This window comes from Myotis lucifugus, unplaced genomic scaffold, assembly GCF_000147115.1.
Source record: "Myotis lucifugus unplaced genomic scaffold, Myoluc2.0 scaffold_68, whole genome shotgun sequence".
In the NCBI taxonomy this organism is placed as follows: domain Eukaryota; kingdom Metazoa; phylum Chordata; class Mammalia; order Chiroptera; family Vespertilionidae; genus Myotis; species Myotis lucifugus.
The window spans coordinates 4,810,977-4,830,267 of record NW_005871116.1 but is presented as its reverse complement, the minus strand read 5'-3'; the positions used below and the strand labels follow the sequence as shown (position 1 = coordinate 4,830,267).

General features: G+C 42.7%; 1 protein-coding gene across 1 annotated transcript in view; it reads left to right on the top strand.

Annotated features, from left to right (window-relative positions):
• Positions 1 to 6,927: 6,927 nt before the first annotated feature.
• Positions 6,928 to 19,291, top strand: part of MROH2B (maestro heat like repeat family member 2B) — a 49,614-nt gene continuing 37,250 nt past the window's right edge. The window contains 6 exon segments of the mRNA XM_023755053.1: positions 6,928 to 6,955; positions 9,411 to 9,472; positions 10,866 to 10,976; positions 12,173 to 12,332; positions 13,018 to 13,116; positions 16,478 to 16,632. Coding sequence (XP_023610821.1) covers positions 6,928 to 6,955; positions 9,411 to 9,472; positions 10,866 to 10,976; positions 12,173 to 12,332; positions 13,018 to 13,116; positions 16,478 to 16,632 — 615 coding nt within the window.

The following is a 19,291-nucleotide window of genomic DNA, read 5'->3' as shown; positions in this document are numbered from 1 at the left end:
AGAGTGGTGGGTGTGTCTAAGGTCTTGGCAGCTCCTTGCCCTTTCCCCATCCCTTGCCTAATGCATCTCTTCTACCTGTTGTTCCTGGGTTACACCTTTTCATAATAAACTGCTAAGCCAGTAAGCCAGATGTTTCTCTGAGTTCTGTGAGCTGCTCTAGCAAGTTAATTGGACCTGAGGAGGATTTCATAGGAACCTCCAATCTATAGCTGATCTCTTGCCAGTAAGTGATTTTGTATTTGTTTCATTCCACCAAAAATAAATATATTCCAAATAGCACAAGTAAACTATGCAGATTTTATTGACTGTTTAGATTGGAAACAGGGAGAATTCACATCATTCTTTACATACATATCAAATATTTTAAATCACAATTAAAATCTATGGCTTGAGAGAGACATAATGACTAATTGCAATTGATGGATCACAATTGGGTTATATTCAAACAAATGTATTCTTTAAAAATATAATACTATGAGGAAATTGAACTGACTAAATATTTAATGATATTAAGAAATTACTGTTAAATTTTTAAAGTATAATAATGGTATTATGCTTATATTTTCTTCCAGCACTTTTTTTCTGTTATTGTTAATCCTCACCCAAGGATTTTTTTTTTCATTGATTTTTAGAAAGAATGGAAGGGTGGGGGGGTGGGGGAGAGATAGAGAGAAATATCACTGTGAGAGACACATTGATTGGTTGCCTCCCACACACACACCAACCAAGGCTGTGGATCAACCAGAATCAAACCCTTTAGACTGAGGGTCAATGCTCAATCCATTGAGCCAAACTGGTGAGGGTTTCAAGGACTCTTTCGAATCCTTAACTTTTAGAGAAATATTCTAATATATTTGTGAATGAAATTATATAATGTCTTGGATTTACTTCAAAACAATCCATAAATGGGGGAAACAAAAGAAGACATACATGAAAGAAGATGGACTATGACTTCATAATTATTGATATATGAGCATTTATATACAACCATCTCTCTCTCTCTCTCTCTCTCTCTCTCTATATATATATATATATATATGTGTGTGTGTGTGTGTGTGTGTGTGTGTGTGTGTATTATTGATTTTTTACAGAGAGGAAGGGAGAGGAATAGAGAGTTAGAAACATCGATGAGAGAGAAACATCAATCAGCTGCCTCCCCTAGTGGGGATGTACCCGCAACCAAGGTACATGCCCTTGACTGGAATCGAACCTGGGACCCTTCAGTCCACAGGCCGACGCTCTATCCACTGAGCCAAACCAGTGAGGGCACCATCTCTACTCTTGTAAATGTTTGATATTTGCCATATTTTACAAAATAAAATAAAATAAAATTTAGACATTCTCTTCTCTTCCAAAGTCTTTCTTCAACCACCACTCATCAAAATTTCCCATTTCACTACATTTTTTCGCAAACTCCTGTTTTCTTAAGCAAGTCAACTCTCTCCTTACACTTACAATCTTATATAATAAAAACCCTAATATGCAAATCGACCAAGCAGCAGAATGACTGGTCGTTATGATGTGCACTGACCACCAGGGGGCAGACACTCAATTCAGGAGCTGCCCCCTGATGATCAGTGTGCTCCCACATGGGGAGAGCTGCTCAGCCAGAGCCGGGCTCACAGCTGGCAAGCGCAACAGCAGTGGCAGAAGCCTCTCCCGCCTCCATGGCAGCATATATGTTTGTCTTTATAGGGCAGGTGTTTATAGCTGAAATTGGATGGTATTGCTGTCTTTAAGTTTATTTTCTCTTTGTTTTCTTAATATTATTCTTTTCTACTACTCCAGTGTTTTGTAAATAGGGAAAACAATTATTCTGATACTAGAGGCCCAGTGCGTGGGTAGGGTCCCTAAGCTAAGGAGCAGCGAGCCGAGTGTAGGGAGCAGTGAGCAGGCGGGAGGTAAGGAGCGAGGGGTCCTGGAATGCAAGAGGGATTCCGGACTGTGAGAGGATGCAAGCTGGGCTGAGGGACCCCTCTGCCCCCCCACTAAGTGAACAAATTTTGTGCACCAGGCCTCTAGTCCTCAAATAGAAAAACAAAAGCCTCGAAGCTAACCATGCCCAACCTTTAAAAGACACAGTAAAGATGATTAATAGGCTTAAAGCCTATCCCTTGAGATCTTGCTTCTCATGCCAAAGCATCTGTTTAATCATTTAACCAAATCACAACACTCCTTGTGAATTATTACACTGGAATTTTTAAAACAAAGAAAAATGTATTCTCATGAATTTTATCAACTCAGCAGCATCAAAATTCATGTGTGTGCCTGTGTGTGCACATATACACTTGGATAGCTTGGTTTATGTATGTGATCAAGAGGCATAAAAGCCTAAGTGAGAGATGAAAAATTAATTTTGAGAGCTTGAGTTAAATAAAATAATAAACAAGTCAGAATGGGGTAAACCTAACAACTTAGGACAGTGCTATGAGGTATAGTCTCCATTTGAATTGATCTTTTATACTCTAATCTAATTTTATAGTCTTGCCTTTACTCTTATTCACTATTGATGATTCATATAAGGCCAACTGAGAAACACAGAAGGAAAATGTGATCAAGCATAGGAACTAAGTGAACATATCTGGTCCCCACAGATCTCTAGTCATATTTAGGCTTATGACAATCCATAATGTTTGGAACGTAACAGCATTATTGTTCTGGAAGACACTTGACTATCTACTCAAAAGATCCTCATAACACCTTTCTTCCATACTCCCTCTACTGAGAGGCATAGAAGCTAAAATACATGTTTTCCCAGAATCCACTGCAGTGAAGAGCAGCCATGTGATCAAATTCTTATGTTGCTCTTGTTCCCACCCCATGAAATGTGCATGAAATTCACCGTGGCTGTCTTCTCCTCCAAAATTAAGAATGCCAATACCACACACGGAGAAAGCTTTGTACTTTTCTACCTCCTTCCTTCCTGGAATGCAAGCGTGAGGTCTACATGATGGTATGGCAATCTTCTTGCAACTAGGAGGTCGAAACCACACTCCAAAGATAGCAAAGCCGAAAAAGAGAAGAACAATTCCTCAACAGCTGCCTGTCTCCAGATGGGATTTTATATAAGAATAATAAAACACTATGTTTAAGCCATGTTAAAAGTGTTTTCTGGGTTTGGGGTTTGGGATTTGTTGTTTTTGTTGTTGTTTTGCTTCTATTTTACAAGGAAACATATTTCTGACTTACACACTAGTGTTCCTGGCAGCAAACTAGGTGGCAGAAGTTCACAGAAACAACATCAATATATATAACAATGTTGCAGTCATCTGCTCCTGGCAAATATGAAACAACAGGGATTGGATTCATCCTTCCACACAAAATATCTAAAACAACAGACACGATATTTAAAAAAAAATGACAGTGTTCAGACACTGAACACCAGTTAATTCAGGATATTGATCTCTAAGAGTGGAGAAAATCAGTGACTGCCCCAACCTTACTCCTGGGGAAGAGCATAGGAAATCTCCTATCCACAAAAGGTCCAGTACAAAAAAAACAATTTAAAGTGTGCTGCGTAGGCATTAAAAACAACATTACAAATGATTTGGCATTGCCAAGAAAGTGAAAACAAAGTTGCTTTAGGCAGGAAATAACAATTCTTAGGTCAACTAATCTGAACTTCAGACTTTTACAATTAAGAAGCAAACTCAGTCCAGGGAGGTCAATTTTTCCAGAGTAATACAACTAGTTTGAAGCAGAACTTCAATGCAATTCAAGTTTCTGAACTCCAGGTTCCATGTTGTTTTTTTCTTTTTCCTTTTATTTCATACATAAATTCTGCTCTGGGGGCAGGGGGTATTTTAAATATATGTTTTATCATAACAATATAGCTGAGCACCATATAATTGTCCAACTCTTGGAAAATAAATAGAAAAAAATCAGTCATCTCCTAACATTTCCAATTGCTGTGAAATCAAGGAATTCTTTGGTATAGACAGTCACAAACATTATTTGCCACCACTTACAAAAAGAGTAAGAAATTGATTATAACAGTACCTAAATGACCACCTTTCTTCCTTTTGATTCTATTGCATATTGTTCTTTAAGTGCAAGTAATTTCCAACGTTTTTTATTTCCCTACTAGAGGCCCGATGCATGAAAATCATGCAAGAGTAGGCCTTCACAGCCCCGGCTGCCTCGGCCCTTGCAGCCCTGGCTTCGTCCGGAAGGTCGTCTGGATGGTCGTTCCGCTGTTCTGCCATTTGGTCAATTTACATATTATGCTTTTATTATTATTATCGTCACTCAATACCTTTCTGATCCACCAATTCTCGGCCCTTCTCCAATGGCTAGGTGAGTCATGGTGCTCAGGATGAGCAGCTGTGTTCTTGCCCAACCCAATGAACACCTTTCAAGTAACTGGTGATTGGTCAAGGATCTTGACCAGTGCTTCTCGGGCTTCAGCAAACCTAAGAATCACCAGAGGCACTCATTGAAAGTACAGATTTCTGCCTCTCATTCTAATTAACTAGGTCTGTGGCAGGCCTGGGAAGGGACATCCTATATAATAAAAGCCTAATATGCTAAGTGCCCGGTCGTCCGGTTGTCCACTCAACCAATCAAAGTGTAATATGCTAATGATATGCTAAGGCTGCTCAACCGCTCACTATGACATGCACTGACCACTAGGGGGCAGACAGTCAACCAGTTGACCAGTCACTATGATGTGCACTGACCACAAGGGGGCAGACGCTCCAACCGGTAGGTTAGGTTAGCTTGCTGCTGGGGTCCAGCTTATCAGGACTGAGCAAGATGGGCCAGACACACCCTGGAGCCCTCCCGAGGTCCCTCCCCAGCTGGCCAACCTCCCGCATCCCTCCCAGCCCTGATCATGCACCAGTGGGGTCCCTTGGCCTAGCCTGCACCCTCTCACAATCCGGGAGCCCTTGGGGGATGTTGGAGAGCCGGTTTCAGCCAGATCCCTCTCAATGCAGGAGCTGCCCCCTGGTGGTCAGTGCGCTCCCACAGGGGGAGTGCCACTCAGCCAGAAGCTGGGCTCACAGCTGGCGAGTGCAGCGGTGGTGGTGGGAGCCTCTCCCACCTCTGCGGCAGCACAAAGGGTATTCAACTGCTGGCTTAGGCCCGCTACCCCCAGGGAACGGGCCTAAGCTGTCAGTCGGACATACCTTGAGGGCTCCCAGACTGCGAGAGGGCGCAGGCCAGGCTGAGAGACCCCCCCCCCCCCCCCCAGGGCATGAATTTCATGCACCGGGCTTCTAGTCTGCAATAATAAAAGCATAATATGCTAATTAGACCAGACAGCAGAAGGACCTTCCAGATGTCATTCCAGATGTCCTTCTGGATGAAGCCGTGGTGGCGGGCCTGAGGCAGAGGCAGTTAGGGGCAATCAGGCAGGCAGGCAGAGTGGTTAGGGGCAATCAGGTAGACAGACAAGTGGTTAGGAGCCAGCAGTCCCGGGTTGCGAGAGGGATGTCCCGGATTGTGAGAGGATGCCGGCTGGGCTGAGGGACTCTAAGGATACTACGTGAGTCCTGCTACTTGTGGACAGATCAGAAAAGGGTGATGCTGAATTGGGAAACTGAACTTGTTCTTTACTCAGCTTGCTGAGGCCTTCTACAATAAATACAGTGCAGAATACCTGCCTATGAAAAGAAAGATGCATTCAAAGATTTAGTTGGAAGCATTTTACCTTTGAATCTGAGCTAAATGTCATTAATGAATAGAAGTTAGCCAGAGAAGCAACAGAAGCTGAGAACTGTGCTGAGCCCCTCCCCTCAGCCCCTTTTCCATCCAGACCTGTAGACTGCTGAGACCCCCTTTGCACTCTCTCTAACATCTACCACATTAACATACCATCTGGACACACCTTTGAAATTGTGGTCATATAGAGTTAGGGTTAGGGGAGCATGGGAACCAGATTTAGGTCCATACTAGTAAAATTGAAATCATTATAGCCAACAGATCTGTATTAAAAAAATGATTTGAAAATCAGAAAAGATGCCCTGGCTGGTTGTTCAGTGGTTAGATCATCAGCCCATGAACTGAAGGGTCATGGGCTTGATTCCTGGTCAAGGGCATGTACTTGGGTTGTAGGTTCTATCCCTGTCCCAGTGGGGGGCAAGTGCAGCAGGAAACCAATCAATGTGTCTCTCTCACATTGACATTTCTCTCTCTCTCTCTCTCTCTCTCTCTCTCTCTCTCTCCTAGCTCTCTCTCTCTCTTTTCCCCCTCCCTCCCCCTTCCATTCTCTCTAAAAATCAATGAGAAAAATATCCTGGGATGAGGATTAACAAAAAAGAAGACCAGAAGGAAGAATGGAGTCAAGAGAAAAAGCCTGAGCCTGGAATGAGGTCAAGTCCATGAAGGGGGTGGGTTGGGGAGAGGAGGAAGGAGGCAGAGAAGGCTCTTTGCTCGCTGCTGTCAGTTGGACATTCCACTCAACTGCCCCTGGCAGGGATTCCAGTCCACTGAGCATGCCCAGTAGGTGTGAGTGACTCACCAAGTAGAACCATCACCAAGATCACCACACAGGCCTTACCAACACCAAGCCTGTAAAGTGACCCCTGAAAACCGTTCCCGGATTTGTGATCCATGGACCCAACTTTAGGGAGAGGAGCTCCTTTGGTCTACAAAAATGGTTTGAGTTCCAGCTTCTAATTTCTTCCTTCTCGGACACTGGTCTCCACCAAAGGGACACCATTCGGGGAGATGCTGCCATCTTGTTGGTCAGCAGGAGGTCAGAAGCAAGAAAATGTCATGGTGGTAGAGCACAGCATCCTCCTCAACAGCAGCCCATCGCTGGGAGCTTCCAGATCAGTTTGCCAGTCAAGTCAAGGAGGGACTTGCATGTAGGGAACCCGATGTGAACCTTGTATGAGAAACCTGCCGCTCTGCTTCTTGGACCTTTTAGCCTCACTGTTTCTGATACTTAGGTGCTATCTCTTAGCCTGAACTAGCGGCAATATGTCTCAGGGCCCGGAGGAAACTGTAGGTAAGCATCGCGGTCTTCTGAGGAGTTAGGGGTGTTGTGTCTGTGTGACCATGTGCATACGTGGGGCTGGGGGTGGAATGTGTCATGCTGGGAGGTTATGTACCTTAAAGGTTTTCTGAAAAGCTATGCTGAAGTAAGATTGCTTCTCTCCACTCTCCCTCAATTCCAAAATAATAAAACCGCATTCGTTGTAAACCACCAATGATCGGCCCGGAGCCTGAGAGATGACCGTGGCTTATCTTCTTTGAAAATGCATAGTCTACCTGAGGAGAAAGTGGCTACAATACAAAGAAAGACAATTGCTTTTTGTCGCTGTAAGAAACACCCAAACATGTACATAAATTTTATAAAAGTTCCTTTGAGCCAAACTGATGCCATATGCTGGGAGCAAGCTCTCAAATGCTCGGCGGAATAAGTCTAACGGCAGCTTTTCTGCTTTTGAGATTAAGGAGGGCACATAAGGAAGATTACTTGGAGGTGGGAGGAAGCAAGGTGGGTTGGATTACAGGATAAAGATTAGGTGCTCTCTTGAGGGTGGTTATGTCTTTTTTTTTTCTTTTTTTTTTTAAATATATTTTATTGATTTTTTACAGAGAAGAAGGGAGAGGGATAGAGTGTTAGAAACATCGATCAGCTGCCTCCTGCACACCCCCTACTGGGGATGTGCCCGCAACCAAGGTACATGCTCTTGACCAGAATCGAACCTGGGACCTTTCAGTCCGCAGACCGATGCTCTATCCACTGAGCCAAACCGGCTACGGCTGGTTATGTCTTTTTTAAAAAAATCTTTATTGTTGAAAGTATTACAAATGTCCCCCTCCTTCCCCCACTGAACGCTTCTAGCCCACCCCCAGCCCTCCACCCTAGGCCTTCACCACCCTATTGCCTGTGTCCATGGGGTATGCATATATGCAGACAGGTTCTGCGGTTGATCATCTTCCACCCACCACCCCCACCTTCCCTCTGAGCTTCCACAGTCTGTTCCATGCGGAGGGTGGTTATGCCATATTTCAAAGGTGTGTTAACCGGGATGCACAGAAACAATGAACAGGGCTTGCTTAAAGCAAAGAGAAACCTTTTACTGAAGGAAAAAAACAAAACACCTTTTACTAAAAAGTTATAGGCTTGAGGTGTGACCTGCCCATTTTTAATTGTATGATCAGATGACCCCGGGAGGTTACTCTCCCTTTTATTCTGGTCCACACTGTTTGATTTTAAATACTGGAAGAATCCTGTGGAAATATTTTCCCCAATTTTCAAGTGTCGCTGCCTTTCTGCGTTGCCCAAAGAGGCTGTGCTAAGGGCTCTGTCGGAGCTGGAGGCTTGTGGGAACTCACCACCTCCAAAAGCATCTCGTCTACCAACGTGCCCTGCGGCCTAAAATGGCTGGTTTTCTTTGACTCGGTTTTTATTATTATTATTTTATTATCTTTATTTTTTAGTTTTCCAGAGAGCTTTCTTCAAATACAAATATTGCTGGAGAGTGCAAGTCAAAAACTTTTAGATTATTGTCAGAAAAGAGCGAGGTTCCATGAGATGGGACCATAAGGGGACCTAATAGGGCCCAGAGGGGAGAGGGGGTGGGAAGGGAGCGAGATGGGCTGAGGGAAGAGAACTGCATCACGCCACTGCCTTCTCGTGCTCACATCAGCTGTAAGGGATTCAGCCCATGCGCTCTGGGAGCTGAGCCTTGCGAGAGGGGCTACAGGTGATGCCTATGGGACTGGAGGGTTACATAGGAACTTAGCATCTTTTATCTTTCCCTCCACATTTAATTTAGGTTTGGGGGGGAAATACTCAGCATCAGCTCCTTTCAAGTGTGTCAAGTATAGGACATATGAATAATAAGACATAGTTTCTGCCAACCTATTGCGGCCAAAGGTAAACTGAGTGGGGGAGGGGGGGTGGGAGATTAAAGGATTAAGGAAAGACAGATAAGAGAATGAAAGCTGGGTCTTGGTGGGACGCTGTTCCCTGATGAGGAGACAGCGCCAGAGCCCACAAGCCATGTCTTTATTTTATAGCAGATGCCACAAGGCAAAGTAGGGGCGTGAGTTTAACCCTACTCAACTACATGCACCTGAACTCTAGCACAAGGCACGTGGGGCCACGTGTTCAGACCATAGGTTCAAGCTTACAACCACAGCCGTTGGCTATAATTGTGCTGGGAGGGCCCTGCCCTCCAGCTGGGACTTGCACGTGGTAATGAGAGGACCCTGTCCTTTCATTAGTCCGAGGCTTGAACCTGGCCAAAACACTGTAACCGAGCCTCACACCAACCGAGAGCTGACAGTTAAGGAGAAGAGGAGGAGAGGGAGAGAGGGGGTGGGGAGAGAAAGACAGAGGAAGAGAGAGGAGAGAGAAAGTGAGAAAGTGAAATCTTTGGGGGACTATTGATTGTGATTAACAGTAGGGCATTTTAGCACACACTTAATTCTTTCTCCATGCATTGTAGAGACTTTTGGATATATCAATCTCACCATCGACATGCTGAGCAAGGACGATAATATCAGCAAGGTAAGGAGGAGAGAGAAAAATCTCTTTCCCATTGACCTTTTCTAGCCTGGTTATTGCAACATTTCACATATGCCCTTCTTTGCCTAGACATCCTCTTCTCTCTCGGGCTTCTTATGTGGTAATCAATTTTTCAGGAAATACACTTACAATGACAGTCATTACAATGTCTAACCAATTCTATTTGGCATTTAAGGAATCAGAGTATCCAGTTCTAGAAGTGTGCCAAAGACTGCCCCTTTCCGTAACCTTTTGCAGGAAGATGTGGAAAGTGGGGGATGTTGGACTCACAACCGTGTAGGTTACAGCTGTAGAATTTGAGGTGCCTCTGAAAATCCCAAAACACCTCCCCTAATCATCTGTAATGCCAATTCACAATTAGAGGTTCTTTCCTCTGAAGGCTATTCTGGCTTCATTAACCTTTTATAAAATAACCGTATTGCTTTCCAAACAATAGTGCATCATATTATATTCCCTCCTCACAAGTTTATAAGGTCTTTATTGAGATTTTCATTTGACAACTGAGAAAAGGGAAGCACAGAGAAGTGACATGAGTTGCCTGAGAACAGCAGGACTACATCCAAACACAAGCCTGTCTGACTCCAAAGTAATTAATGGCCCTAGTGATTATTCAATGCAGCTTCCCTGGGAAGGGCAACGCCCATTTCTTCACTTCTTAATCCAGTGGTTCTCAGCCCTGACAATATGTTAGAGTCTGTATGCAAAGAGGGTTCTTTCACTTTTAAATGTGGGGGCATTACCTCGAGGTAACATGCTTGAGGCTGTGGAAGATTTCAGAACACCAGTCTCCCATCTTCCAGAGGCCATGGGGCCACCCAGGTGATGTGGAAGAGCCTTCACGTGCTGCATCTGGTCAAGCCATACAATTCCCAGAGTCTGTAGCTCTATTTAAAAACAAAAAAAATCACAACTTTCTCCCCACAAAGACATGAAAGAAGCAAGGGCCTAGAAATCTCCCTTAGGAACAAGCTTTGTAGCCTAGTGGCCTCTTTGGGAGTCACATTTGTTCCTTAACACTAGTCACTCCCTGGTAATAAGAGCAACAATGAGGTTGATGGGCATTTCCATTCCCCTGAGTGCCCTACAGGAAAGATTTCCAAGAGACTTTGGTCATCAGGTAGCCAACCCCTGCCTTCAGTTAGATTTTGCCATAGAAATGTAGTCATGTTAATTAAAACAGTTTTTAGAATGAACTTGGGTCTACCTAAAAGCCTTCCATTCCTGAAGATGGGGATCATGTTCAGGAAGCCCCAATGAAAATACATAACATCCCTACTGATGCATTGTGTAGTTTAACGATGTCATTCATTTGCATTTCATGAGATTCCTTTAGTTCTGCAACTCAAATTTCTGTGTATCCCTTGTATGTTCACAGGAAGACATTTATAGTCATCTCACTTCCGTCATTCAGAATACTGACATCTTGGATAATGCCATTGTCCAAAAGTTGATTTATTATGCTTCTAAGGACATGAGAGACAACCACGTAAGTTTGATTGTTGATGATGAGTCAATGTCGCCGCCAGCAACAGGTCTCTAAGTGGCCTCGCTGCACCCATGCAGACATCCATAAGCTTTTTGTACATCGCTGCCAGGACTGCACATCCCTTTTATTTGTTCTTCGTGGTAACCTGTCTACAGTGTCAGTGTCTGTTATTTACCCTATCACAGATGAGGAAACTCAGGCAAAACTAAGAAAGACTTTAGAGGAAATATTGCCCAACACACTTTTATATGAGGTAGTTGATGTTTAGAGAGGTGTTTTTTCCCAAGTGACAAACTATGTATTAACAGAACAAATGACTAGAATCCAGTGTCTTTGGGCTCCCGTATAAATTTTTATTTCTTTGTGTGCCTACTTATCTATGTACATAAGCATTGAATCTGAAAATTATTTGAAGAAATTATGTTGAGCCATAGGATAATGGTATTTTCTTCCAGAAAGGATTTTTATTTGTTTACCTGCCAAGGGAACTAACAATCTATGATTACTTTTAGAGCTTGAGATTTTTTTAGGCAACTTCTCAGTAGTAGGTTTGATAAAATTTACCTACTTCATATAGAGAGGGTAAATGGCGATGAAAGGAGACTTGACCTGGGTGGTGAACACACAATACAGTGTACAGATGATGGGCTGTAGAACTGTGCACCTAAACCGGTATAATTTTGTTAACCAGTGTCACCCCAATAAATTCAATAAAAAGGAAAATAATTGCCTAGGTCACCATTCCCAAAAGCAGAAGACTCTCCAAATATCTCCAATATCAAAGATATTGTTAGATCAGGACAGTGCTAAGACACAAAGCTCTGGCCTCTTAGTCCCAGTTTCCTCTCTTCGTGGCCTTTCCACCCCAGTAATTCAACCACAATAATTCATATCACTCAGACATAAAACGTAAATCCTATGTTTCTGGTGCCTGATCCACCAGCAAGAAAATATGTATTGACCCCAAGTTTACAAGGTTCCTGTGAAAACCTAGCTTGAAAGTGAACTAAAATCACCTCCTCTTTCCCTGCTACTGGCACCTACCCTGTGGCTTTCGCCCTGGGTTTATAAACAACCTCTTCTCCCTCTCTCCCAAAGCCGGGGGGACTTACAAATGTTATGTATTCTATTTCCCCTCTGCAGATTCACTCTGCTCTTTCTCTGCTCATTGTTGCTGCTTTCCTTTTCTCCCTCAGGTCCTCAGAGAAATCAGAATGCTGGCTGGCGAGGTTTTGGTGTCTCTTGCTGCACATGATTTCAACTCTGTCATGTATGAATTGCAAAGTAACTTCAGGATCCTGGAGCTGCCAAATGAATTCGTTGTGCTTGCCCTGGCCGAGCTGGCAACCAGCTATGGTATGGAGGGAATAGTCTCCACATTTTCCTGGGACACAGCCCCCCTGATTAACTGTTGAAAACCCCAGTGGGAGCAAACAGCAGAGGGGAGAGCATCTCTACCTTGTGCCGAGCCAAACATTACTGTCAGAGGGATTTGGGCGGCTGTGTACGTTACAGGCAGAGATGAGCCTGCCGACTGCCATTGGTTGGTCCGTGCTGTTCTGAATGTGGCTGGATCACCCACCCTCACCTTCCCTTTCATCCAGCATTGTGTTTGCAGAAGCACATTTTCCACATGGCGTATTCTGCAAACCAATGGACATTTATAGGCAGGATGGTTTTCTTAAGATTGTTGTCTACACCACTTTATTTAACAGATACTTATTGAGCACCTATTATCTGTGCTAGGCCCTTGGGGATATAGGCCAGTTCTGATGGAAGGGATGAGCATTCATGATATCATTATCCAAATAAGTAATTGCTACTAAACATAGGTGGCCAGGTAACTAGTGCCATTCCTTAATCCTCTAACTACGACCTGGATGGTGGTGGGGCGGGATGGAGAGCATCCTCCTCCAGCCTCCTGCGCCTGCCCGTGGCAGCCTGGGAACGCTTGTGTGGACAGTGTTGATATGAGGAGGGAGGCATGGCGGGACGCCCCAGTGTGAGAAGATAATGCCTTTCTCCTCTTGCCCCACGGCAGCGTCCCAGAGCATTCCCTTCATGATGATGACCCTGCTCACCATGCAAACCATGCTCAGGCTGGCCGAGGAGGAAAGCATGAAGGGAGCGTTCTGTGTCGGTGGGTACCCTGTGCTTTCCCCTTTAAGACCAGTCTTGTCCTCTCCAACACCTGCCATTTATCGAGTGCCCACCATAGGGAGGGCCCCGGCAGAGAGTTCTCTCTCTCCATCCTCATGACAGTTCTGCAAAGTAAGTGCTTATTAGACCATTTTACAGACAAGAATGTGAGAGCCATGGAAGTTAGGCAATTATCCCAAGGTGGCGACCCAGTCGATGAGATGCAGAGGCGGTATTCAAGCCCAGGTCTATGTAACCACCCAATCTATACTCTTTCCACTGCGCTGTATGGCCTCCACTTCTACTAGCCTCCTCTTTAATTGGATCACAATTTCTCTACAAGGATAATGAGGGCTTACCTGCTCTTCCCAGTTGGCTGAATTTTAGCATCTCTTTGTAATGCAATATCGTAATAGTGATAAGTAAACAATCTAATCAAATATAAGCAATCACAAAATCAAGTAAAATAGGTAAACAAATTATGGCCATAAATCTCCCCTCCCCCCCCGCCATGCACACACTTTCAAGCTGACATTCATCTACAGTAATCAAGGGTCTACAAAGAGCAACATGCCCCGGAATTCCTAGGGGGAAGCACTTACAGCACAGTGAGAGGCTTTCCGGATGGTTCTAGAGGCCTAGACTCTTAACTCTGACCTGCCACAGAGCCATCAGCTGCTCCGCCCTTCACTCAGTCTCAGTTTCACCCCAAAAAACATCAAATAAAGATTCCTCCACCCTTAACATCTCTAATATTATTATATTGTATTATTTGAAAGCCCATACTGTCAGGAATGTCTTCTTTACCTATCAGCCAAGACTATTTTACTCTATGTTACCCTTTTCCTCTTGTTCTGTCCTCAATGAAGGCAATTTTTGTCATTGTTGTTTTTATTTATTTTGATATTTATTTATTAAATTAATTGGGGTGACACTGGTCAACATGAACATATAGGTCTCAGGTGTGGGAGAAGGTAATATTTATATCTGACATATACTGAAAATTGACTATGTGCCTGGGCACTGCCTTGGGTATTTCATTTAACCTTCACAGTAATTCCATTAAGTAGATAACATTTTCCTCCATTTTGAAGATGAGAAAATTAAAGTTTTGGGAGGGTATGCAGCTTGCCTGAGGTTGTACAGCTAGTATGTGGCAGAGCCACGATTTGAATTATAACAGCCTGACTCAAGGACTTCTCAATACTTCTTGCTATGCCTGCCTACTATGACAGCTAATACTGTGTTCTGTAAATAAACTTTGGCACTTCTACTTGCAAAATTAGCAGCCAAGTAAGTAAGAGAAACTAAAATCAGAAATCATAATGGCAATGAATAAGGGAATTCTCTGTCTTTGTGTTATCAAGTCATTTAGTGCTGTTTGGTCCTAGAGCAACTTCTGCCTGACTGCCACCAAAGAAAAGGTATAAAGTTCAACAGCCATCCATCCACCCATCTATTCACTCAGTCAGCCAGCAAATAAGTAGACCCTGTATCCATTGTGTCGAATACCATCAACAGACAAAACATCAGGCCTTCTCTCATGTTACTTATAGGCCAGTGTGAGACACATACACACACAAGCACAAACACACGCATGCACAAAAGATTATGATAAAGTGTAGTAGGAGATTATCATAAAGAGTTCAGAGGGAATGTGAATGAGCCAATAAGTGGCCAGCTGTAAAGCTAAGATACTTGGCATCTTTACTACAGTTTTCTTTGCATAGGGAATACCCTTGAGAAAGTAAACTATGATTTTTCTTTTTCATCAATGAAAGGGGTAGAATGAGGGCTAAAGGAAAAGATAATATTATTTCATGCACTTGATACAAATTCATATGGGTTAGTGGCCCAAATGGACATTTTTGTAGGCCCAAGGTCTTTTTAAATTTTATTCAGGTAAAACAGACACACAGGAAGGCATACAAATCAGAAGTCGATGAGCTGTAACAAAATGACCATATCCATTTGACCATCACTCACATCAAGAAGTAGGACATTATTAACACCCCAGATGTCCTCTTTGTCTTTTTCCCCAATCATCTTCCTCTCCATTCTCTCACAATCTTGACTTCTAATATCATAAATTAGTTTTGCCCATTTGTGAGGTTCATACATGTCATTTCGTGTAGCTGTAGTCTATTTTTATTTCTATATACAATTACATGTCTATACTACAATTTAATTTTCCATTCTATCTGCTGGCAAATATTTGGACTGTTTTCTGTTTGAGGATCTGACAGCCCCCTCAAAAAACACACCCTCATATGAACATTCTTGTACAGTTTCTAGTGCCTATATGTATGCATATCTAATTACTAGATGCCCGATGCACGAAGATTCATGCAAGAATAGGCCTTCCTTCCCCTGGCTGCCGGCACTGCCTTTGCTCTGGCCTAGAGCCGCCTTCCACCTTCGTGCACTGCCCAGAGGCCCGGAGCAGCTGGGGCGGGGTGGAACGCCTGCATCGTCGCCATGGCGTCGCAAGCGTCCCAGCCTGGCCGCCGCCATCTTTGTCACATCAATTTGCATATTCCCTCCTTATTGGCTGTGGGCACCACCATCTTTGTTGCAAAGTGACAGTCAATTTGCATATTCCATCTTTATTAGATAGGAGGATTACATACCTAGAAGTGGAATTTCTGGGTCACCAAGATCACATAGACAACCGTGGTAGATAGCGTCAAATAGTTTTTCAAAGTATCTGTATCAGTTCATACTCCCACCAGCAGTATGTGAAAATACCAGCGGTACCTTAGTCTTGTCAACACTGGATATTGTCTTAGATTTTAGCCATTCAGTGTGATATATAATAGTATCTCATTATGGTTTTAATTCACATTTTACCAGTGTGGCTGGACACTTTTTATATGTTTATTTGGTATAGTCATAAGATTTTATAAGATTTTACTAGAGGCCCAGTGCATGAACTCATGCACAGGTGGGGTCCCTTGGGGTGGTCTGCAGGGATTGGGCCCCAGCTCATGTCCCCAGGTTCGCAGCCCCAGCTTGCACCCCCAGTCCTGCCTGGCACCTTACTGTGGCCTGGCACCACCCCTTCACTTGCTCCACCATCCCACTGCGGTCCCGCTCTCATTGGGGCCCATCGGGGCTGGCAGAGCCTCCACTGCTGCCCACTGCCAGTGCCGTGTCACCGATGCCTGTTGTGTTCTGTGCTGCCCCCTAGTGGTCAGCACATGTCATAGTGAGCAGCCGAACTCCAGAGGGGACAATTTTCATATTAGGCTTTTATATATATAGATTACACTATATTTGCTAATCATTAGTACTCTTCAATTATTTTGTGGTCCTTCCCACCATTATATTTTTCTCAGTCTGTGGTTGTTTTTAAAATGCAGCCCTTGAGAAGTTCAGCAAGGCCATTTACAAGTACGTCAACCACTGGAGAGATTTCCCCTATCCCAGACTGGACGCCAAGCGACTATCTGACAAGATCTTCATGCTGTTCCGGTTTATCATGGAGAAATGGGCGCCCATGACCTCACCCATACAAGTGAGTGGAGCCCCAGATTGGCTCTCCTCCATGCTGGGTGAACTTCCTCTTTTCACATGATTGCTCATCTCAATTTTTTTTTAAAGCTATGGGTTGTGTGCCCCAAATGTGTTTGTTATTCACTTGATTTTCTTATCTTGATTAATGGCCCCACTATCAACTTATCAAACCTTTTTTTTCCTATTTCAAATCCATATTTATTCATTCTGACTTTCAACTAATATATATTGAGTCTGCAGGACATGCCAGACACTATTCTGCATGCTGGGGATACAGAGATATTAAACAGACCAGAATCCCCACAGACAAGATAAAATGAAAAGAATACATAGAATGTTAGCTATTTCATGTCTTAGATACCATAACCCATATTTGGGCTGAGTCCCTGGTTAGGAAAACCAACAGTCCCCAGAAATTTCCTGCGTATGTGGATATCACATTGAAATAACATCTAAAGAATTTGCTTGGCTAGTTCAAAATACTGTAATTCTTTGTAGAGAGTAGATCACACACTGCACATATATAATCCCATTCTTGTCTTGCTTAATTGCTATAATTTTTTTTAAAGTGGGCTAAATTACATGCTAGTTAATCTCCTATTGCTCTATTATAAAAGATTTAACATGTAGCTACCTTCTGGAGTTTAGTTCCTTTTCTGTACTTTGAGCTATTAAGGCATTTATTTTTTAACATGCTGGGTTACTTAAATCATTAGCAAACATGGAATTTTTAAAAATATCCTACAGAAGTTTTTTCTTTAAGACACCTGAAAAACAAAATTCAATACAAATTTGATGGCTACTTTCCTAACTTCCCACAAGAGTTAGGCAAGTGACAAGAAGGTTCATAAAGTAATAAGGGAGCATAGAGAGAGAAGCACCTAACTCCAGTGATGAGCACTAGAAAGGCTGTGGCATTGAGACTGAACTTTTAACCTCTGAAGTCATTTAACACAGGGAAGGTCCATGCCCTAAAGAGGGAATAAAACCTACTGAATCATAGCTCGGGGATGGGATTCCATGCACACTTGAGTGAATCTGGTGGGAGAAGGCAAAGGGGACAGGGGAAAGGGGATAGAGAAGCAGGAAGAAATGAAACTGGAAAGGTCTTAGCCCAGCAGTTCTCAACCTGTGGGTCGTGACGACCCTTTCACAGGGGTCGCCTAAGACCATCCTGCATACCAGATATTTACATTACAATTCATAACAGTAGCAGCATTACAGTTATGAAGTAGCAACGAAAATAATTTTATGGTTGGGTCACAACATGAGGAACTGTATTTAAAGGGCCAGAAGTTTGAGAACCACTGTTAGCCACACAATGAAGAGCCTTGAATACTATTCAGGAACTTGGACTTTTTTTTTTTTTGAGAAATGAGGCACCTTTAAAGATTTTAAACAAGAATTTGAGTGCCAGAGAAATCATCCTACTATCAATGCTAAAGATGAATGGGGTATAGAGATGGAATAGGACAAGACTATTGGGAGGCTATAGAAACATTCCAGGTCATGAGTGCTAATGGATCAGTAGATGTAGTGTTGGGATACAGATCTAAGGAGTTACATGCTGCAAAATAGGGTCAACGGGACTTGGCATCAATTAGGTGTTTATAATGAGGGAAATGAAGGCATCCGGGATGGTTCTTACATTTCCAACTTGAATGATCTTGGGCCATTAATTAAGAGAAAAACAAGAAAAATAACAAACACATTTGGGGCAGTAAGAAAAATGTGTTTAATTTTAGACATTTTGACTTGAATGCCTATGGGACATCCAAGTGGAGACAGTAGTAGGTTTGGGGATATTCAGGGTTGGTGCTAAGACAAAAAACAAAAACTAGATACACAGATTTAGATATCAGCTTTATATACGTGACAATTGAATAAGGGTTGTGGATAGAAGGGTACATATTGAATTATCAGAGGGAACACTTTAGAACTTAGAATGAATGTCTATCCACTGTGCTGTACACCCGAAACTAATACAAAATAGTGTTGAATTCAAACGATAATTGAAAAATAAAATTTTAAAAAAGAGTATCTAGAGTGGAAAAGTGCCAAAAATAGAGTTTGGGGAGGAGAGATAGATTTTTAAGGGAAAGCAAAGGAAGAAGGACTCACAATGAAGAATTGAGAATGTGCTGCTGAAGAAGTGGGTGAACCAAGTGGAATGAGATCTTACAATCTAAGAAAGAAGGGATTGGAGCAAAGAGAAATCTAGACTCCACTGGCATAGTGCCCAAGCAAGAAAACTCTTGAAAGGGATTCATTTCACAGAAATCTGCTGCAAGAACCATCTTAGCTGACACACAGTCTTGAGTGAAAATAACGGCGGTTGTTATAAGCCATTAAATTTGAAGTGGTTTTCATCCAGAAAAATTTAGCTAATAGAAAACCGTTCATAATATAATAGTACGGTAGAAAAGGCAGAATGTAAAACTATATATTTAAAAAATGTTAATTTTTAAAAATTTTAAATCCATAGAAAAAAGTTTTAAAGGTTAAATAAAGACCATATTAAAAATACACCAAGCTGTGATTATCTATGAGTATTGTGGGTGCAATGTTTTCTTCATCATAACTTGGGGGATTTCTGAACTTTTATAATCAATACACATTACATTTATATTTCATATTTGTTCATTTTTATGTCAATGGAA